Raw genomic sequence first — 20842 nt, 5'->3', positions numbered from 1 at the left:
GAAGACTCTTGAGAGTCCCTTGGACTGCAAGGAGATCTAACCAGCCCATCCTAAAGGAGATCAGTTCTGAATATTCTTTGGAAGGACTGATATTGAAGCTGAAACTCTTAATACTTTGGCCACCCGATGTGAAGAACTGACTCATTTGAAAAGACCCTGATGCTGGGAAAGATTGAAGGCAGGAGGAGAAGGGGACGACAGAGGATGAGATGGTTGGATGTCATCACCGGCTCAATGGACATGAGTCTGAGTAAACTCTGGGAGTTGGTGATGGACAGGGAAGCCTGGTGTGCTGCAGTCCATGGGGTCACAAAGAGTTGAAAACAGCAAGTGACCTGCACTGTTTCCCCATCTATTTGACATGAAGTGATGGGACCAGTTGCCATGATCTTAGTTTTCTGAATGTTGAGCTTTAAGCCAACTTTTTAACTCTCCTCTTTCACTTTCATCAAGAGGCTCCTTACTTCTTTGCTTTCTGCCATAAGGGTGGTGTCATCTGCATATCTGAGGTTATTGATATTTCTCCCAGCAATCTTGATTCCAGCTTGTGCTTCATCCATCCCATCATTTCTCATGATGTACTCCATATATAAATTAAATAAGCAAGGTAAAAATATACAGCCTTGACGTACTCCTTTCCCAATTTGGAACCAGTCTGTTGTTCCATGTCCAGTTCTAACTGTTGCTTCTTGACCTGCATACAGATTTCTCAAGAGGCAGGTCAGGTGGTCTGGTATTCCCATCTGTTTCAGAATTTTCCTCAATTTTTTGTGAGCCACACAGTCAAAGGCCTTGGCATAGTCAATAAAGCAGAAGTAGATGTTTTTCTGGAACTCTCTTGCTTTTTCAGTGATCCAGTGGATGTTGGCAATTTGATCTCTGGTTCGTCTGCCTTTTCTAAATCCAGCTTAAACATCTGGAAGTTCACGGTTCATGAACTGTTGAAGCCTAACTTGGAGAATTTTGAGCATTACTTTGCTAGTGTGTGAGATGGGTGCAATTGTGCGGTAGTTTGAGCATTCTTTGGCATTACCTTTCTTTGGGATTGGAATGAGAACTGACCTTTTCCAGTCCTGTGGCCACTACTGAGTTTTCCAAATTTGCTGGCATATTGAGTGCAGCACTTTCACAGCATCATCTTTTAGGATTTGAAAGAGCTCAACTGGAATTCCATCACCTCCACTAGTTTTGTTCTTAGTGGTGCTTCCTAAGGCCCACTTGACTGCATTCTAGGATGTCTGGCTCTAGGTGAGTGGTCACACCATCGTGGTTATCTGGGTCATGAAGATCTTTCTTGTACAGTTCTGTGTATTCTTGCCACCTGTTCTTTATATCTTCTGCTTCTGTTTGGTCCATACCATTTCTGTCCTTTATTGTCAGATCACAACCAGATAATTTCAACCTCCAAGTGAACAATGGATAAAATGCCTGGAGTGTGGGAGGGAGGTTGTAGGGTAAATGGTTAACACGAGTTAAGGAACTTCATTTACTGCCGGGAAGGTCGGCTTGCTCCTCTCTCCTCCTTTTTATGTGAAGCTTCAGGCAATATTTGAATCCCCGCTAAAAGCCCAAAGCTATGTTCTAAAAAAAGGAAACACTTGCCTGGAGAGGGCAGTTGTAAAGACTGGAGAGCAGGGCAAGGTTTATGGTAATTCCAGACCTTTACCAAAGGCGCAGGGGGGAGAAAAAATGAACTAACGGCAGCTCTTCCAAAGAAGGGTAGGAAATAATTCCTTCTACATCCAGCGTGGCAGGATTTGGAAGGTCCCTGCCCGGCAGGCCTATCTTTAACTCCTGTCCAGTTACCAGGCCTCACCCATTTCACAAAACCTGTGAATGGACCGCCCTCCATTCAGGAGCCACGTGGGTGAGGCTGACCCGGGTACAGCGGGAGCCGTCCACAGCACTCATCAGCCTGGCCTTTGAACTTGAATGCCAGTAGACAGCCAGGGGTCCTCAGACAAGAGGAGCAATAAGCTAAGTAAACAGAAGAATGACCGAGAAAACAGGCCATTCAGGGAACAGAGGAGGACTGTTAAGAACTATAATTAAGGTCCTCAGATTTGAAAGAAACAACCAGTCAGGAAGCTTTCTCGAAAGTTAATGAAAAGATGGCTAGAATTTAAAGTCCACAGAAAAACACCAGATTTGACGCATGGGAAATAAAGGCATGGGAGAAAACAAACAAAACCCTCTAGAATATGGATCACAAATGGGGCTTCCCAGGTGGCTCACTGATGAAGAATCCGCTGCAATGCCAGAGATGCGGGTTCGACCCCTGGGTCAGGAAGATCCCCTGGAGGAGGAAATGGCAAACCACTCCAGTATACTTGCCTGGGAAATCCCATGGACAGAAGGAGCCCGGCGTGCTACGGTCCATGGGGTCGCAAAGAGTCGGACATGACTGAGCAACTGTACATGGATCACAAATACAGAGGCGAGAAATAACAGATTTAAGAGGTAGGTAAGATGAGCCTGGGAGGTCTAACGTCAGTTTAATGGGACTCACCCAGGGAGAAGTATAAGGCAAAGAGGACAGAAAACAGCCAGGAATGGAAGACTGGCTGCTCGTCCATGGTGCCGGGCTCCCTCACAAGCCCAGGAGGGGAGGGCATGAACCGCAGTCTCCTTCCCAGTGGGCGCACTCGCCTTCAGGAGCGGGTGCCAGTCCCGAGGGCGTCCCTCCCAGCCAGGGCTCAGGGACCCCCGCAGACCTCTGGCAGGCAGAATGAATGGAAGTGAATTTAAGGAAGAGGAGGATGTGAATGTACAGAACTGAGCAAATCAAAGTTAGACCCTAGAGTCGGTCTGCATAACTGCTCACTTTGGTTTGTGTTTTTTATCCAGGAAGGGTCACTGGGAGGCAGGCAACAGAAAGGAGGACAAGGCTGGGCGGGGTCGGGGGGGGGGGGGGCGGCTGTGCGGTGCCAGATCCTCAACTTGCAGAGAAGACGTCAGGGCTCATCAGCTGCACACGCTGTAACTGTCACACCTGTGCAGCAAACACACATTATTCAGCTGAACCGAGTCAGGAAAGGGTGAAATCAAAAGGGAAACACCTAGAAGCAGAGAAAATAAAAACCGGGACCCCAACCCAGGATGGCCGGAATCGCCTCTGAGACACAGCTGAATGCCTTCAGTGCCCCCAGTGAAAGCTAACGCTTTTTAGCTAAGTTGTGAAAGGAAATCTAGTCATCTGAAGTTTGAGAAAACAGTGACATAGAAAGATGGAAAGAGAATGGATGGAAAGATATGTACCCGGCAAATACCAATGATAAGCAAGTGTAGCAATAATAATGTCAAACTGAATGGGATTCAGGGTTTAAAAACAGCATTCAGAAGCACAGAGGCGTATTTCACACTTACGTAAAATTCACCAAGGAGCCTCACTGTAGTATCAACATAATGTTGTCTTATAAAACCTCAAGTTAGAAGTATGACGATAATGTGATACTTTCTAAATGAAAATCTTTGTGCTTTTCTTAGCAACTGATACATCATGTACGTAATGTACATAAGGGTGCAGAGGGATTTTGGCAAACGCTTAACCTTGATTCCCAAATAAGTAGCTATTAACTTTTGTGTCCCATAAACAGAGAAGCACTTTTTTTTTTTTAACAAATACTAATGGAATATTTGTTAAAATTAAGGATGACTCACCCCAGATTTGGTTTGGGTTTTTTTTTTTTTGTCTTATGATATCTGTTTATTGGTCTTTGCTAGGGTCTTTTTTTTTTTGAGGTACAGGTTATATATAGTATAATGTTTCATATGTACAGCATAGTGATTCACAATTTTTAAAGGTTATATTCCATTTGTAATTATTGTAAAATATTGGCTACATCCCCCGTGTTATACAATATGTCCTTGTACCAAAGTTGTATTTTGCCAATCATGCTTTCTTTTTGTGGTAAACAAACTTCTACCGTCTAGCTGCTGGGCATCCCCTTAAAGAATTGTTATTTTTTTGATTGGCTGGAGAACATCCCTGTCATACGCAGTAGGTGGTTCAAAGATCTCATCATATGTCTCATCACGGAAGCATCAGCGGGGAGGCGGGTCCCGTCCCTGTTTTCCTAGCCTCCTCTCGCTCTCCCATCTTTGGGACCGGAGAAAATTTGACCTCTTGATCAGCGTCATCTTATCCTTAAGCAAGCCAGGAGAAACCAGGCAAAGTTGCTCCGAGTCTTTTCCATCCCTGATCCCCCAAATTCACACATGTCCGGGAGCCAAGCTCTTCCCTGTAAATGCTGCCCTCCTGGCCTAGCTGTGGAGCAGCCTGATGTTGCTGGACTGGTGAATTTAGCAAGTCTCCACACCAGAAATCCCGTCCACAGGGATGTGCTCTGCCCCTCGGCAGCCCTAGCAGCTGTCCTCCAGGGAGAGGTGGGAGCTGGTGGTGGAGAGGATGAGAGTCCTGTGCAGGCCGCCCCGTTTCCAGCACCCGCCCCGACTCCACACACACACCCACACATCCCAATCAGTTTTGCCAGACAACTTATTAAACATCTCACACGCTTCCCTTAGCATTCTTATTCCCCGGATCAGTGTCTTTCCTCCCTGCCCTCGCCAACACTTCTCTCTTTTTTCATAGCAAGTAGCTATTTATGAAAACTACCCTAACTGAAGGAAACTTGTTACCCATTTTATTGCTTGTGTGTCTTTCAGAGTCTCACTCTGCCATGCCTGCCCACCCTTGTAAGAAGGATTTTATTACATGTCTAAAGCAGACAGCCTTGCTAAACTCTTTCTAAACCAGGAAGTGAAACAAAATTGGTGGTGTGAACACAGTGGGTTTCTAAGCATTTTTCATGTTTCCTTCCATTATGTTGGAAGATAAATTCCTGGCTTAAAGTTAAAATAATTCCTCTAAGCTAATAGGAAATTCAGTATGACTTATCCAGTGAAGCGCTGGATATAAAGCGAGCTTTTTCACATGCAAAGATGCCATGTATTTCATAAAAACTGTTCAGATGAACGGTTGAGGAGCCTCAGGAAAGATGGAAGAGGAGAAGAAGATACAGCTTAGCGATATAAATGCAAACGTGTACTATGCGGATTCCCCCGGGCGCACACGCACACCCTGTAACTTTAAAGCTGTCTCTTAGAAGGATGAGATGGAGCCGTGAGCCAGACCACGTTGGTTTGGACCGAAATTCTTACAGAATTATTAAGCCTTAAAAAAAGCAAAGGAGATTTATGCATCTGCATTTGACCAATTTGGTTTGGAATAGGTTCATAATGGAAAAGTAATAAAACCATAAGAGACAGCGTCTTCTGAGTACAGTCTCGCTTTTAAAAAATCTAAACATGGGCTGCCCCAGTTTGGATAAAATGACTGTAGAAAAATTTCCCATTGGTAATTTTGGGAGGGTTTTGTTGTTGTTATTGTTTCTTTTTCATTGATTATCAGCCAGTATAAATTTTAAGATTTCTGGCAGATATTTTTTTCGGGAGATGTCAGTCATAGGAAAGAGGAATCCTAAAGTATTATCTGTGGGTGTGTCCCCCTCAGGTCACCCACCACCTTCATATATGCATACACACACACATATACACACACATACAATGTTTGTTTAGCTATCAGTAAAGTCTTTCCTGGTGTAACTGGAGAGCTTAGGGTTTGGAGGGTGCGAGTGGTTGAATGTGTGTGAGAAGGCACCTCCGCTGACTGCCAGCAGCCGCAGAGAAGCAGGAAGAGGAAACGGATAACAAGCTTCACCTCTGAAAAATCAGACCCAATAACTCTGATTTCAACAGGATAACAAAAAAAAAGGTAAAAAAACAACAACCAAAAAAACCCCCCAAATCTTTCTCCATTTGTTTTCAACCACTTGAAGTTGTGTTGATACATAATTCCTTGAGACTGTGTAAGAATGTCAGCGTAACTAATGGAAGTTGGTGGTCTGGGGAAGGCGAGGCGAGGCGTATACTCCATTAGGTGTGGCGGAGCCTCCATGCCTGGCAGACCAGAGTCACAGCTGCGTTTCCCGGAGGCGACAGCGAGCAGACACTTGACTCAATCCCAGCCTCAGCTTTCTTTCCGTGGCCGGCAGTGCACAGCAGTGTCTTTTACACGGTGAGAACGGGACCCGACTGCAAAGATGTTGTCTTTTCTGGCAGGTATGCCTGCAGCCTCACTGGTGACCCCTGCTGATGTCATCAAGACGCGATTACAGGTGGCCGCCCGGGCTGGCCAGACCACTTACAGCGGAGTGATCGACTGCTTTCGGAAGATCCTGCGAGAGGAAGGCCCGAAAGCTTTGTGGAAAGGAGCTGGCGGTACAGAAATAATTGGCTCTTGATTAAACCTTTGGTATCAGGCAAATTTTTAAAATCTTAACCCTGTCTGTTACTTCCTGTTCTCCCCCCAAGCTCGTGTGTTTCGGTCCTCCCCGCAGTTTGGTGTGACTTTGCTGACCTATGAATTGCTGCAGCGATGGTTCTACGTTGATTTCGGAGGAGTGTAAGTATCTTGCTAAACTTCAGCTGCTTCTAATACTCTGTCGTCATCCAGAAAGGTATGTCCTTTTAGTCCCTGTGATGAAGTAGAAAAGATGTAGGAAAATACTGAAATCATGTTATCAGATTCATTTCAAAAGGGAACATACAAGTAACCAGAATTCCACAGCTCCTCTGTGATCCAGATGTTAGCAGTTTTTGAATGTTGCTTTTACCAAGTTAAACAAAAACCCTCAGATTCTCACTCTATTTTCCCTTCTTGTAGGAAACCCATGGGATCAGAGCCAGTTCCTAAATCCAGGATCACCCTGCCTGCTCCCAATCCTGATCACGTTGGGGGCTACAAACTGGCAGTTGCAACATTTGCAGGGATTGAAAACAAATTTGGACTTTACCTACCTCTCTTCAAGCCGTCAGCATCTACCTCACAAGCCATGGGTGGAGGCCAGTAGGAGGCCTGGCACCCACTGGGCCATCGCTGCGTCTCTGGTGTGACTGTTGGAGAGAACACCCCACCTCAGTGGAAACACTTCAGCCCTGTCACTTACATCTCCTGTTTAAATTCAAGTCGAGGCTTTTGATAGTGAAATCATTCCTTTTTCTGTGTGTTCTCCTAACTAGATCATTGTGAAATTATTCATAATTATTCTTTGGGCCTCTTCTCACAAACCTGTGCTGGTACCTGACATCTCCTGGGATTTGGCCAACGTTAACCCGATCTGGAGGAAGAAGCAAGTCTGAATAGAAATTAGAACCAGTCTCCTCAAATTAGGATTACAGCCCAGAAGAAGCTACTGAGAAGCAATCATGGTGCTCCAAGCAAGTGTTCCTGTGCAGGAGACTGGGCGCATGTTTATAAAAAGAGGAAAAAACACTGGGAGAAATGAGTATTATCAGAAATAGCCAGCCCGGCTTCGGATTCTAAGCACACACTAATTCTGACTCTGGATTATATTATGAAGCTTTGATGTGAAACATGTTGTTTCGTAATGAAAATCACATTGAAGATGTTTAATAATCATATTCTGTTACTGGTACTCGGGCTACCAGGGGGAGGTCTTTGTACTTTAGAGAAACTACTCTTGGCTCTGCACTCGACGGACGGAGAAACCCAGAGACACAGCCCCACTCCTGGCTTGGGATGACTGCTCGTAGGAGGCACATGTGCTGACCACCACCTGTTTCAGTAAACACTGCAGAAAAACACGTGCTCTCCTTTACTGATACCTACCCTCGCCCCTCCCAGCCCGCCGTAGTTGGCATCCATTTGCTTTTAAAATCCACTTTATCTTGAATCATGGAAAAATACATTATAATATGCATTTTTATTTAATTTGTGGTGCCTCAAACAATGGTCAGAAGGCTCGTGTGTCCGTGAAGAAGGAAATAAACTATTTTTAAAGCTACTGAGTGTTTTTGCTCGTTACGTCATGTGGCAAATGACTGCAAGAGTGGTCATGATTGGACTCGGAGTCTCATTTTGAGGGTGGCTTGTTCATGAACCCCTGGGTTTGTCTCGCTGGTCTCTCAGGGGGATGTGCACACATCTTCAGTATGCCAGTGTTCAGTGTGAGTAAGAGAGGCTGTTTACGTTTGATCCCGATGAGTGAGGGCCCTAGCAAACTGACTCTTGCTCTAGACATCCTCAGTGCTCTCTGCAGTTTCTTACTGTGAGAATTAATATCGAGTTTCACTGGAGGTTGGGCATGAAAACTCGCACAAAATGGCTATGGTGCCTTCTAATCTTCTCTGACTCTTCCTCATACCAGAACCAGGGGACACTGTGTGCAGCCTGTAGTCCAGGTTGCACATATTTGACCCACACTGTAATGACCAGGGGAAAGGTGTTAGTCTTGAACAGACTTTCGGGCGCTCCTAAGGCTGCAGTTGTGCTCCCAAGTTACTTATTGTCAGCTGAGTTTGAACTTCCTGTGTCTCCAAAATTTGCCTCCAGAAGAGAGCCATTTTTCAGTTTCTGTCTTGCTGTAGGTCAGCAGGTTGACATTCAGAGTTACTGTTCAAAATGGGAAAGTGTAGAAACTATCTGTGAGCCTGCTTTGTTGTCATTGTTTTTTGGGGTTTTTTTTCAGTGAACAAAAGCTTTGTTATTCTCACCAGAAATAGGACATATATATACATGGCTCCCTCATGGTTTTGGTTTGGCAAACACCAGAGAGAATCCCCTCCGTCTCCCTGAGCTTGCCCCCTTCCCCCAGTCCCTTGCTCAGTGTGACAAGCAACATTTATATTTTAATCTCCAAGACCAGTCACAAGAATTTAGGTGGTGTAACAGTAACACAGCGCTCAAGCTTTGTTATTTTGAATGTGGAGAAAAGTCCTGAGTGTAAACCCTGCCTCCCTGCCTTTCTTTTCTTCAACTGCTTGAAATTTTATGGAAGATCAGATTTTCCAGGTATAAATACTGACCCAGATCTCAAGAGAGTGCATCGCCCTGCTTGCTGCTGTTTTAATGTTTGCTTATTTGACTGCTCTGGGGTCTTAGTCACAGCATGTGGGATCTAGTTCCCTGACCAGGGATCGAACCTGGGCCCCCTGCATTGGAAGCTCAGAGCCTTAGCCATGGGACCACCAGGGAAGCCCTCCTGCTTGCTTCTTCAGGAGGTGTTGCATCTGGTGGGAGAGCATCTTGGCTTCCCTTAGTCCTACCTGGAGCTGAGGATGATTCTCTTTAGTGAAGGAGAAAGCAGAGAGGTACCAGGAAGCCAAGGAGATAGGCCCACGCGGCCGTGTTTCTTTAAAATCCTTGGCTTAGTCTGTTCCAGGGTAGGCAGTGACTGAAGACACGCAGGAGGCCCCATTTCCATCTGAGCTGTGCTCAGTGGGTGGTGTGACTGTGACATCCTTGAATAGGACTGCAATCACCGTGCGGTGAAAACCACGTCAAATTTGTTCTGGGTTTTCCTTCTTCCTGAAGTGACAGCACAATACTCAGCAGCACTGTGGCCGCCGTTTCTGCAGTGGCTCTGTTCCTCCTCCTCGCCAAGGGACTGAAAGCTGAGCAACGCCCACTCAAGGGGGCCAACCTCCCCCTGCCCCGCCGGCCCTGGAGTCTCTCCCTCTGCCCCTGTCCACTCCTGATTGCTTAGGGGGAGCGGGGAAGAGGCCTGACTTTTGTGTAGCAACTTTTTTTTCTAGGAGGGGAAAAAATGTGGAGCTGACCACAGAATGAACACGCTGATTCTTGGGTTCCAGCCGTGGCTGGGTTTCTTGAGGCTGGGTGGCACGCTGTCGCCAAGCTCATGCTACACCTCATAACCCACAACCATTCGCCGTGCTCCCTGGGGTTGCCTTAATCCCAAGCAGCCAGGGTTGCACAGGGGAACATAAGAATCCTGGCACAGAAAGGAGTCATTTAAAATGCTTATTGCATTTCAAGCTTCAGTTTTTACTTAGTGAAAATATTTACCATTGCTGGAAAACAATGTTTAAAATTTTGTTGCTTATATGTTGTTTAATGGTGTGGCCGATGTAAACCTCAGGATGCTTACATTTTGACAGTCTTCTGGAAATGTTTAACAGCACATAACTCAGTAAGCAGGGGATAAAAACTGGGAACAAATTGTGCTTGAAACTTTGCAGCCTCCCCCCGGACTAGGTATTCCGCAAGGCACGCTGGAATTCTTCAGGTAGAGACAGGGAAATCTCCAGGTAATGGAATTTGGTGTCTTGTTAGCCCCATTTAGCAACCTTGTAGCTAAACCCTAAGAATCATCATGTGCCTTTTACCACAGAAGCCATTCTTGTGGGGATGAATTTGTATCTTTGCCACTGAGTGAAATCCCATTTTCATTTCAGGGTCATCAAACCCTTTCAGGATGGGGATTTTTCCAAAGATTTTTTAAAAGACATTCCCTGGTGAGAGCAGGGAAATGTTCTTTTCACAAATGGTACTGCCCTCAAAGTGTTAGTCAGGCAGTTGTGTCCGATTCTTTGCGACTCCATGGACTGCAGCCCGCCAGGCTCCTCTGTCTATGGGATTCTCCAGGCTAGAGTACTGCAGTGGGTAGCCATTCCCTTCTCCTGGGGATCTTCCTGACCCAGGGACCGAACCCCGGTTTCCTGCATTGGAGGCAGGTTGTTTACTATCTGAGCCACCAGGGAAGCCCCTTGTGGGGGCAGGGAGGGAGGTGCCTTTGTTTTACCTTCTGGGAACAACCCAACCCTCACCAAAGAGTTCTGTTTTCCATGATATAAGGACCATGGCGATGGGGGGGTGGGGGGGGGCGGGCATGGGGGTGCACGTTTTAAGATCTGAGGCAGAAAAGAGCATTGTCACTTGTTTCTTTAAAACAGTGGAAGTCTTTAACCTGAAAGCCCAGATTGGGCTCCATGAGAACTGTGCTTGTGATGCTAGTTCCATAGTGCCTGGAACTTTGAGTAGGCTCTTTTCATTTGGATGGACGGATGAACAGATAGATGGATGAATGGGTTTTGATAATTTTTTTTCCAATTAGTAATCTCTATCATTTTCCCACTTTATAGGCCTTTTCAGTAGTGTTTTTAATGGCTGGAGTTAAAACCATAATGTAAAACAACTCTATTCTAATATATTGTTCATTTACTTTAGAAGTCGTAAGTACATCTTTTATTAAAGCAACTACAGCTATGTAAATTGGTTTTAATTAGCTGGTTACTCTGAGTCAGGAACTTTCATGTAAACTATATGATCTTTAAATTTCCTGGTCATGGTTAAAAATAAAGATTTAAAAAATCATCCTTTTGAGGTTAGTGGTACATTAGGCTTGTACCATTAGGCACATGAGTACATTAGCATTAAAACAGCTTTTCTTATCAATGAATGTTAATGACTTAGAACTCCTCTGCTCTTCGCTGCCTGACATCTGTAGGAGCACAGAGGCAAGTTTTCCTTTAGAAGTTGCTGAAGACAACAGGGGCTCTCTTTCAGAACGGTTTGTTTTTAGCTAATGCATTAATTGACTCCAAAAAGAGTCCAAATGGAACACTCTGCTTTCATCTGCTGGGGTAACCTAATAAAATAATGTTGTTTGTTTTTAGATTCCCGGCTGGCTAAGGGGGGTTTTGCTCAAGGCAAAACCACAGTCCCCTCGAATAACTTTAGAAGGAGTTAAGAAGACACACTAATTGTGCCTGTCTGAGGTTTGCTCCTTCAAGGGCCCAGACACACCCCTTGCACACTGGTCTGGCCACCGGGGCTCCGGTGCCCACCGCCGAGTTGATTCTTCTGGGCTGGGCTGGGCTCCTGCTCCTTGGAAGATGCTTGATTTTGCTGTGAGCAGTTCTTAAGGAGATTTTAAAACAGACTCAAGCTCTCGGAACAGACTCAGGCAAGCACACTGTATATGCGATTCGTCTGACGCACAGAATGGGGAAAGGGGAATTCAGGTTAATGAAAGATGACTGATTACAACAGGCTCCTTAACTTTCATCACCCCCTCCTCCATCCCTTGCTACTTAGCCAAGCTCTTGCTCTGGTGTGTTACTGGGCTACTTTCAAATGAGAGGGGGACAAGTAATCCTGCCCCAGCCTGGAGTTCTTCAGCCAGTCAGAACTCATTAAATATGAGTATTACACGCTAGGCATGATCCCATGAAACCCTTCCCACATCCCTTAATTAGATACTATTTTACCCCATGTGACAAATGAGGAAACCAAGACTCAGAGAGGTTAAATATCTTGCTCATGGTCCCAGCTAGCAAATAAGGATGCTAAAATTTGAATCCAGGTCTGATGGCAGCCCAAGGCCCTGTTCTTTCTATATGAGCATTTCACAACCCAGCAGAGGGAGTTCATGTGATCGCCTATGCCCAGAATTTCTTACTCTCTCCAGTTCTCAGTATCAGATGTATCATTCCTAGCTCAGAGCCGAAAGGAAGGGTGACCTCAGATTATTTACCGTTGTTAAGTACGTTTGCTATCTCAAGACAATTCCAGAGCTTGAGGACCAGGTGAATCCTGACAAGCCTTTTGAGGTTCATCTTAAACTATTTTACAGCCTAGTAAAGTCAGTAAAGAGAGGATTAAGGTACACTTGAAGCATTTGCCCCATGGGTTTAAAATTGGAAGGTAATGTGGAAAAAGCAGAGATAAATTTACAAACTGTTACAGTGCAACATGATATGACGTGAACTGAACTGGACCATCTTAAAAATCACTACTATAATTAGAATATGCCATTCTTCAACAAAAGTTGGAAATAATGGAAAAGCAACTTAAAAGTAAATATCTATGGGTACTTGGCCTCAAAGTGTGTCTGGAGGGAATGGAGACAGTTTACAGAATGTGGGATTTGTCGAAATTACTTTTGGACATAAAATCTCCATCACCCCTAATGGTGGAAAAGTCTTGCTCTATTCCCAACAAGTTACCTGCTGTCCCTAAACTTAAAGGAGGATATCTACCACTGCACTTTGCCACCCTCTCTCCCATTCTTATATAAATGAAAGCAAATTACTGACTAACCCACACCAAAAACTTGTGGAATTTTCTTCCTGGGCAAAGATATATGTGTGTGTGTGTGTGTGTGTGTGTGTGTGTGTATACACATACACAAACATATGTATTTCTATAAATACATATATATGTATTTGTGTATTAAAATGTCATGTTCCTTTTTCAGAGGAGTGATAGATCTCAAAATGTGAATTTTCGTTTTGAAGCAGAATTTCCAATGTAAGTTCTAAGTATGGAATATGCTTAATCAATTTGAAAATTTATGAAGAGTTAGCTACTCCATGTAAGAGGTTGCTTTCTCTGATGACCTCTTCATTAGGGCCAGCTCCAGTGTTATAAAAGGCTTACACTCTGTTAGAGTAACATCACATCAGAAAAAGGAAAAACTGGGGAGGACAGAAATTGAAACAGGTCTTTTTGCTTCTGAAGACAGAAGTGAAGTGATTGCTGATGTCTGAATTTTATTACAGTGAAAGCAGATACTTCTCCACACTTTTAATCTCAGCCTTTGTCCAGTCTCGTTATGAAATGTGTATTTCACCTTCTGAACTGAGGAAGCAGTTCACATTTGACCTGGAACTTCAAGTTACCTGTGACCACTACTCATTAAGTAAGTGATTTCTTTCTTTTTAAAAACAGTTTGCCTGTCTGAAAGTAAAAGAGAAAAACCATTATTTCTGGGTCTTTTGGGGACTTGAAATTATTGTGACATTTCTTCCTCTTACTCCATTTAGAAAGTGTCTTGATTGGCTTAATAACTTACCATTCTAACCATACATATCTGGCTAAGTTATTGCAAATTATTAAGGCATTTGAAATGAGTTGGTTATAAAGGATAACTACTATCTCTATTAAAGCTATGACATGCAAATTCGTGAAGCATTCCATATTTGGGGGGCTTCCCTGATAACTCAGTTGGTAAAGAATCTCCTGCCCAGTGCAGGAGACCCCAGTTTGATTCCTTGGTCGGGAAGGTCTGATGAAGAAGAGATAGGCTCCCCACTCTAGTATTCTTGGGCTTCCCTTGTGGCTCAGCTGGTAAAGAATCCACCTGCAATGCGGGAGACTTGGGTTCAATCCCTGGGTTGTAAAGATCCCCTGGAGAAGGGAACAGTTACCCACTGCAGTACTCTGGCCTGGAGAATTCCATGGACTTGTATACTCCATGCAGTTGCAAAGAGTCAGACACAACTGAGTGACTTTCACTTTCAAAGATAAATTACGAAATAATTATCATTGGAGCCCTGAAGTAATTAATAAATGCTTTACTTTCTATAGACAGTAAACTCTAGTTTACTTTTTTTCTACCTTAAAAATTGTACCTTTGGGAGAGTTCTGCTTCTGGCCATGACAGACTAGGAGAGAAAACTAGAAAACTGGGCAAAACACATTATGTGGTAGTTTTAAGACATTGGATATGAGGCAAAATAGATCTGTGACCTCTGAGGGAAAGGAGACAAAAACGTGAAGCCTACTGTTGCACCAGCTTTCTGCCTGGAGGCAGTCTCCAGCCAGTGTGCAGGGAAGGAGAACCCAGACAGGGCCCGACCTTCTCCCCAGTTGAAAAGATGTGGGTCAGAAATCAGGGAAGCTAGGATAGCTAGAATTTTAAGACACACCAAGTAAGCAAACAGGAGTGAGCTGATCTGAGAGACAGCTCTGGAGTTTTACAGAGAGTTCCCCAATCTTTGAGTCCTGGGAGGAAACTATACCAGGCTTGGGAAAGACACTGGAAAGGAAGAAGCAGAAAAATTCTGGAGCTCACAGAGGAGAAAGAGTTTGTTTTCCCACCAACTGGAGTAGAAATTTCCTCCATAATACATAGAACATCAGGTAGAATCCTTAGAAAAAGTGTCTTAATAGTGCTAAATAAGAATTATGATAAAGGCTGCTCTGCCCTTAACAAAACTTAAAAGCAGACTTCACAAAGGTCTGATTCCAAGTAATCTAACTCCTTGTCAGAACACAATTTGATACTATTTCAAACAGTATTAAGAAAAGCCCACAGCTCACAATAAGAAATCTAATTTAAAAAACTGTCACCCATAATAGTAAGGAAAATATCAATGTAAGCCATAAAAAAGGAAGAGTCAACCAACAGTAACAGACCTAGGAATGACAAATGTTAGAACCAGCAGCAAGGCCAGTAAGACAGCTACCATAGGTAATACATAAAGTTAAGGGAGGGGTAAACATGGACATTATATGGAGAGAAATGGATGATATGAAAGGTAGAACAAAAATTACAATGCCTCCAATGGAAGATGAATGGAATGTCTGACTATGTTAAGACATTATATAAGTGAGGATCAGTGAGCTTGAAGGCACAGCAAAAGGGGTTCCAGAAAAAAATATTTAAAAAATAGTATTCAAATATTTCTAAGCTTAAGATTATATGCTCACAAATCCCATGTGGCTCATTGTACCCCAAGCAAAACAAATGTAAAGAAAGAAGTCTACAGAGAGATATATCATAATGAAAATGATGAAAACTAATGAATGATAAAAAGAAAAATCTTAAAAGCAGCGACAGGAAAAGTTCCTATAACCTATAAGGAAAGATGATAATAAGAGAACATTTCTACTTGGAAACAATTTAAGGCAGACAACAACAGAGTAACATCTTTAAGGTGCTGAAAATATAAGGCTAACTAAGAAATCTATACCCAGTGAAAATATCTGTTAAAAACAAAGGCAAAATAAGACAGGCAAAAACTAAGAGAATTCAGAGTGTTGTTGTAATTGCACTGAAGGAGACAGTCCATGGAATTCTTCAGGCTGGAATACTCGAGTGCGTAGCCTGTCCTTTCTCCAGTGGATCTTTCTGAGCCAGGGATTGAACCCAGGTCTCCCACACTGCAGGTGGATTCTTTACCATCTGAGCCACCAGAGAAGCCCCTTAAAGATGTTCATGATGGGTCATCAGGCAGAACACAAGTGATACCAGATGGAAATTTTGTATCTAGACAAACTAATGAAGAGTTTCAGAACTGAAAATAAATGAATACTTACATTTTTAAAAAATTTCCTTAAAAGATAACTCACTCTTTAAAGCAAATTAATGATGATGTATTGTGAGGTTTATAGCATGTTGTTCTTGCTAAGTAACTAAGTTGTATATGACTCCTTTTTGACCCCATGGACTGCAGCCCACCAGGCTCCTCTGTTCATGGGATTTCCCAGGCAGGAATACTGGAGTGGGTTGCCATTTCCTTCTCCGGGGGATCTTCCCAGTGCAGGGATCAAACCCACATCTCCTGCACTAGCAGGAGGGTTCGTTACCACTGAGCCACCAGGGAGGCCCCCAGTTTATAGCTTCCATACCAGTAAAATGCACAGTAACAGCACAAAAAAGAAGAAAATGACAATACACTGTCAGAAAAGTGCTTATACTACTATACATGAAGTAATATACTATTATCTGAAGGTAAAGTGCAGTAAGTAAAAGATGTTGTAAACCCCTGCTGCTGCTGCTGCTGCTGCTAAGTCACTTCAGTTGTGTCCGACTCTGTGCGACCCCATAGACGGCAGCCCACCAGGCTCCCCCGTCCCTGGGATTCTCCAGGCGAGAACACTGGAGTGGGTTGCCATTTCCGTCTCCAATGCATGAAAGTGAAAAGTGAAAGTGAAGTCGCTCAGTCGTGTTCTACTCTTTGCGACCCCATGGACTGCAGCCCACCAGGCTCCCCCGTCCATGGGATTTTTCCAGGCAAGAGTACTGGAGTGGGGTGCCATTGCCTTCTCCGTGTAAACCCCTAGAGTACACTGAAAAATGAAAGCTAAACAGATTTAGCTAATAAGACATTAGTGGAAACCTTTAAAAAATGCAAATAACACAGAAAAGATAAAAAAGAGCAAGATGGTAGATTTGACTCGGCTTCCCAGGTGGCACTAGTGGTAAGGAACCCACCCGCCAGTGCAGGAGACGTAAGAGATCCAGGTTCGATCTCTGGGTTGGAAAGATCCCTTGGAGAAGGGAATGGCAACCCACTCCAGTATTCTTGCTTGGAGAATCCCATGGACAGAGGCGCCTGGAGGGCTACAGTCCATAGGATTGCAGAGTCAGACATGACTAAAGTGACTTAGCACATATTTATAATTGCATTAAATGCAAATAGCCTAACTCCCTAACCCCCAGTTAAAAGGAAGAAATTAAAGGGAGGGGGCAGGGAAACAAGGTCCAACTATATATATACTATCTAAAGAAGCTCAATATAAAAACAGATAGATGGAAAGTAACTTGACAGTAAAAGATAAACTATATAATCACAAATTTTTAAAAAGGTGTAGTAGGCTATATTGATATCAGCCAAAGTATATTTTAGAAAGAGAACTAGTAGTAAGGCTAAAGGGGGACATTTCATACTGATAAAGGTGTCAATTTATCACAGAGACACAGAATCCTAAATGTATATGTACCTTGTAACAGTGCTTCAGATGCATGAAACAAAAACTAACAAAACGTAAGAAATAGCAGAAATACACAATCGTACTTTGAATTTTCAAAATACTTCTCTTGATATAATAGGCAGAAATCTATAGTATATAGAAAACTTGAACAAATTTATCAAATAATTGACCTTATTCCTATTTGTAGAACACTCAACAACAGCAGAATATACATTCTTAAGTTTACAGTAAATTTTACCAACATTAATATAGGCCATAAAACAAGTCTCAATAAACTGGAGAGAATTGAAATCATACAGATTATATTCTCTGGCCATTAATTAAAGATGAATCATGCACATACATATGAGTTAAAACTATAAATATTCATAAGAAAATGTAAGAGAAAATCTCTATGACCTTTGCTTAGGCAAAAATATTTCAGATAAGACAAAATTCTAGAAAACATTCTTAATGAAGAAAACACTGTCAAAGTGGAATTGTATATCCAAAAAAAAAAAAAAATGCGTCATACATGAAGAGAAAATAAAGGCATATTTATACACTCAGAAACTGGAGAAATTATTCTCTTGTATAATCTCACTACTGGATATGCCAAAAAAAATGTTATTGGCTGAAGAGAGATGATAGTAAATGGAAAGCCCAGATTTCCAGAAAGAAATGAAGAGAATCAGAAAAGAAAAAATGGAAGGTAATAGTTTTTAAAATCTTTAAAAATCATCTTTATAAATACTTTTAATTCATAAAAGACTATTCACTGAAGCACAGATATTAGTGTATTGCGGGACTTACAGTAAGTACAGAAGTAAAATACATGAGAAGGGAACAAAGGAGAGAGAGAAGGTAAATGGATTGTTCTGTTGCGTGTGTGTGTGCGCGAAGGGGCATAACATCATTGGAAGGTGGTGATGGTGGTGGTTTAGTCGCTAAGTTGAGTCCGACTCTTACAACCCCATGGACTGTAGCCTGTCAGTCTCCTCTATCCATGGGGTTTTTCAGGCAAGGATACTGGAGTGGGTTGCCATTTCCTTCTCCATCATTTGAAGGTAGTCTGTTATTAAACATGCATACTGCAGTCTTGTGAAATTATTAAAAATAATGAAGGTCACTAGATTAAATGTAAGACAGTATTAAGAATTATTTGATCCCTCAAAAAGAAGGCAGAAGGGGAAGAATGTAAGAACAATGAATGGGACCTAAAAACAATTACTAATACAAAATAAAAAATCAATCATGCCCCAAAGTACATTAACTGTACATGGACTAAATCCTATAATTAAAAGGCCAAGATTATTAGACTGGATTAAAAAAGAGAAATGGACCCAACTTTAAGATGTTTACAAGAAACATACTCCAAATATTAAGTCTTGAACAGATTAAAAGAGTGGGAATGACATCAGCCAATCCATAAAAGCAATAAAGAACAGGCTGAAACTGTCAAAATCAACTCTTGTTCTTAGATTCTGGAAATTAACCAAAGACTTGTAGCAACTAAGGGGACACTGACTGAAGAACAGTATTGATTCTCTGAAAGAATCATGAACTGTGAGTCATTTTAATTTACCCTAGTCCCATCTGCCCTCTCTAGTCCAGCAGTAGCTCTGAAAATAATAGCTCACATTCCTGGTACTACAGGAAGCAGAAAGTACTTCATTCACAAAGAATTCTAATTATTTGTTCTGACCTATCTGGTTCCTCTCTGGTAGGCAAAATACTTGTCTCTATTGCACCTACCTTGGAACTGGTGTAATGCTAAAGTTGCTTCCTGGGGGGCGGGGGGCATTTGTCAAAAGCATTCACAGCTAATATCTTAGTTGCTGCTGGCTGAGGTAATAAATAACAGTTAAGGCAAACAACAGACTAATCAAAAATTTGAGAGGACAGGCTAGGGGAGGAGATCTCTTGAGGGCTGTGAATAATTCTGACAGACCCCTGGGAATCTGGAAAGAAACACACACGTACTCAGAATTGTGCACATGCTCAGAAAAGATGTGAGAAGGCCGGAAGATCTCACCTCCTGCTGACACTGAGGCCCTGTATAAACAGGAAGAGAAGGCCAGTGTTTCCAATTGAAGGAGAGGGAAGAAAATCTGATTTCCAGAGTTGTATGTTATAATATTATAATGACTGTATATATTACAATATTAAGTGTAATTCTTTGCATGTGTATGTTCACCACTAAAAATACACATGCAAAGAAAATAATGTATTGCATGTGTACAAGGAACAAAAAGAAGTCAATAGAAACTCTGTCCGAGGAAGCCCAGATATTGGATTTTTCTAGACATAGACCTTAAATGAACTATTATGAATACACTCAATTTAGCAACTGAACAACTAAAATGTCTAAATAACTAAAGGGGAGTATGCAAGTGGTGTCTCACCAAATAGAAGATGTCAATAGACATTATAAAAGGCCAAGTAGAAACTTTGGAGGCAAAAAGCACAATAACAAGTGGAGATTTCACTGTGTGCTCGCTCAGTCACTTGTGATGATGTCTGACTTTTTGCGATCCTAGGGACTGTAGCCCGCCAGGCTTCTCTGTCCATGGGCTTCTCCAGACAATACTGGGGTTGCCATGCCCTCCTCCAGCATATCGTCCCGACTCAGGGAAAGAACCTGCATCTCTGTTTCCTTCATTGGCAGAGGCATTCTTTACCACTAGCGCCACCTGGGAAGCCTGAACATTTTACTACAGGAGCTCAGTAGCAGATTTCAACAGACAGAAGAAGGAATAAGAAAACATGAAGAATCAATTGAAATTATGCAGTCTGAAGAACAGAAAGGAAAAATGAGAGAAAATTTAACAAAGACCTGCGGGACACCATCATACATGCCAACATACACACAATGAGAATTCCAGCAGGAGACAAAGAGCAGAAAGAACACACGAAGAAATAATGGCTAAAATTTCCCCCAAATGTGATGAAAAACAATCTATCCATTCAAAAGTTCCATGAAATTCAAGTAGCAAAACTTAACAAGGCTCACACCTAAATGCATCATAATCAAACTGTCAAAGCCAAAGCTGATGAAGGAAACTTGAAAGTTACAAGCAACTTATCATAGGCATGGGCTCCTAAGAAAGATTAGCGTCTGATACCCTATCTGGAAACACACAGCCCAAAAGGCTGTGAGATAAGATATGCAACTGCTGAGAAAAAAAAAAAATTGTCAATGAAAAATTCAACTTCTGACAAAATTATTCCTTAGAGATAAAGGAGAAAGTAAGACATTCCCAAATAAGCAAAAGCTGAGAGTTTTTCCTGGCAGACCTGCCCTACAACAAATGCTAAAGGGAGCCCTTCAGGTTGAAATGAAACATCAAAGGGAGATCTCATAATAAAACAATCAGTTTATCAAGAAGATACAATAAACTTAATGTGTGTCTAGTAACAGAGCTTCAAAATGCAAAAATAAAAATGGAGAGAACTAAAAGACAAATAGAAAAAAATCAGCCATAAGTGGATATTTTAATATCTCCTTCTTGGTTAATCAGTAAGTTATAGAATATG

At 42.5% G+C, this 20842-nt stretch overlaps 1 protein-coding gene across 3 annotated transcripts in view; it reads left to right on the top strand.

Moving 5' to 3' along the window:
• Nucleotides 1-7792, top strand: part of SLC25A13 (solute carrier family 25 member 13) — a 229996-nt gene extending 222204 nt beyond the window's left edge. For all 3 annotated transcript variants that reach the window (XM_052638583.1, XM_052638584.1, XM_052638582.1), the window contains 3 exons: nucleotides 6124-6282; nucleotides 6376-6466; nucleotides 6728-7792. In XM_052638583.1, the coding sequence (XP_052494543.1) occupies nucleotides 6124-6282; nucleotides 6376-6466; nucleotides 6728-6914 (437 nt within the window). In that variant the 3' untranslated portion in view covers nucleotides 6915-7792. The remainder of the gene's footprint in view (nucleotides 1-6123; nucleotides 6283-6375; nucleotides 6467-6727) is intronic.
• The last annotated feature ends 13050 nt before the right edge of the window (nucleotides 7793-20842 follow it).

This window comes from Budorcas taxicolor, chromosome 4, assembly GCF_023091745.1.
Source record: "Budorcas taxicolor isolate Tak-1 chromosome 4, Takin1.1, whole genome shotgun sequence".
Taxonomy (NCBI): Eukaryota; Metazoa; Chordata; class Mammalia; order Artiodactyla; family Bovidae; genus Budorcas; species Budorcas taxicolor.
This window is presented reverse-complemented; position numbering and strand designations above follow the sequence as displayed.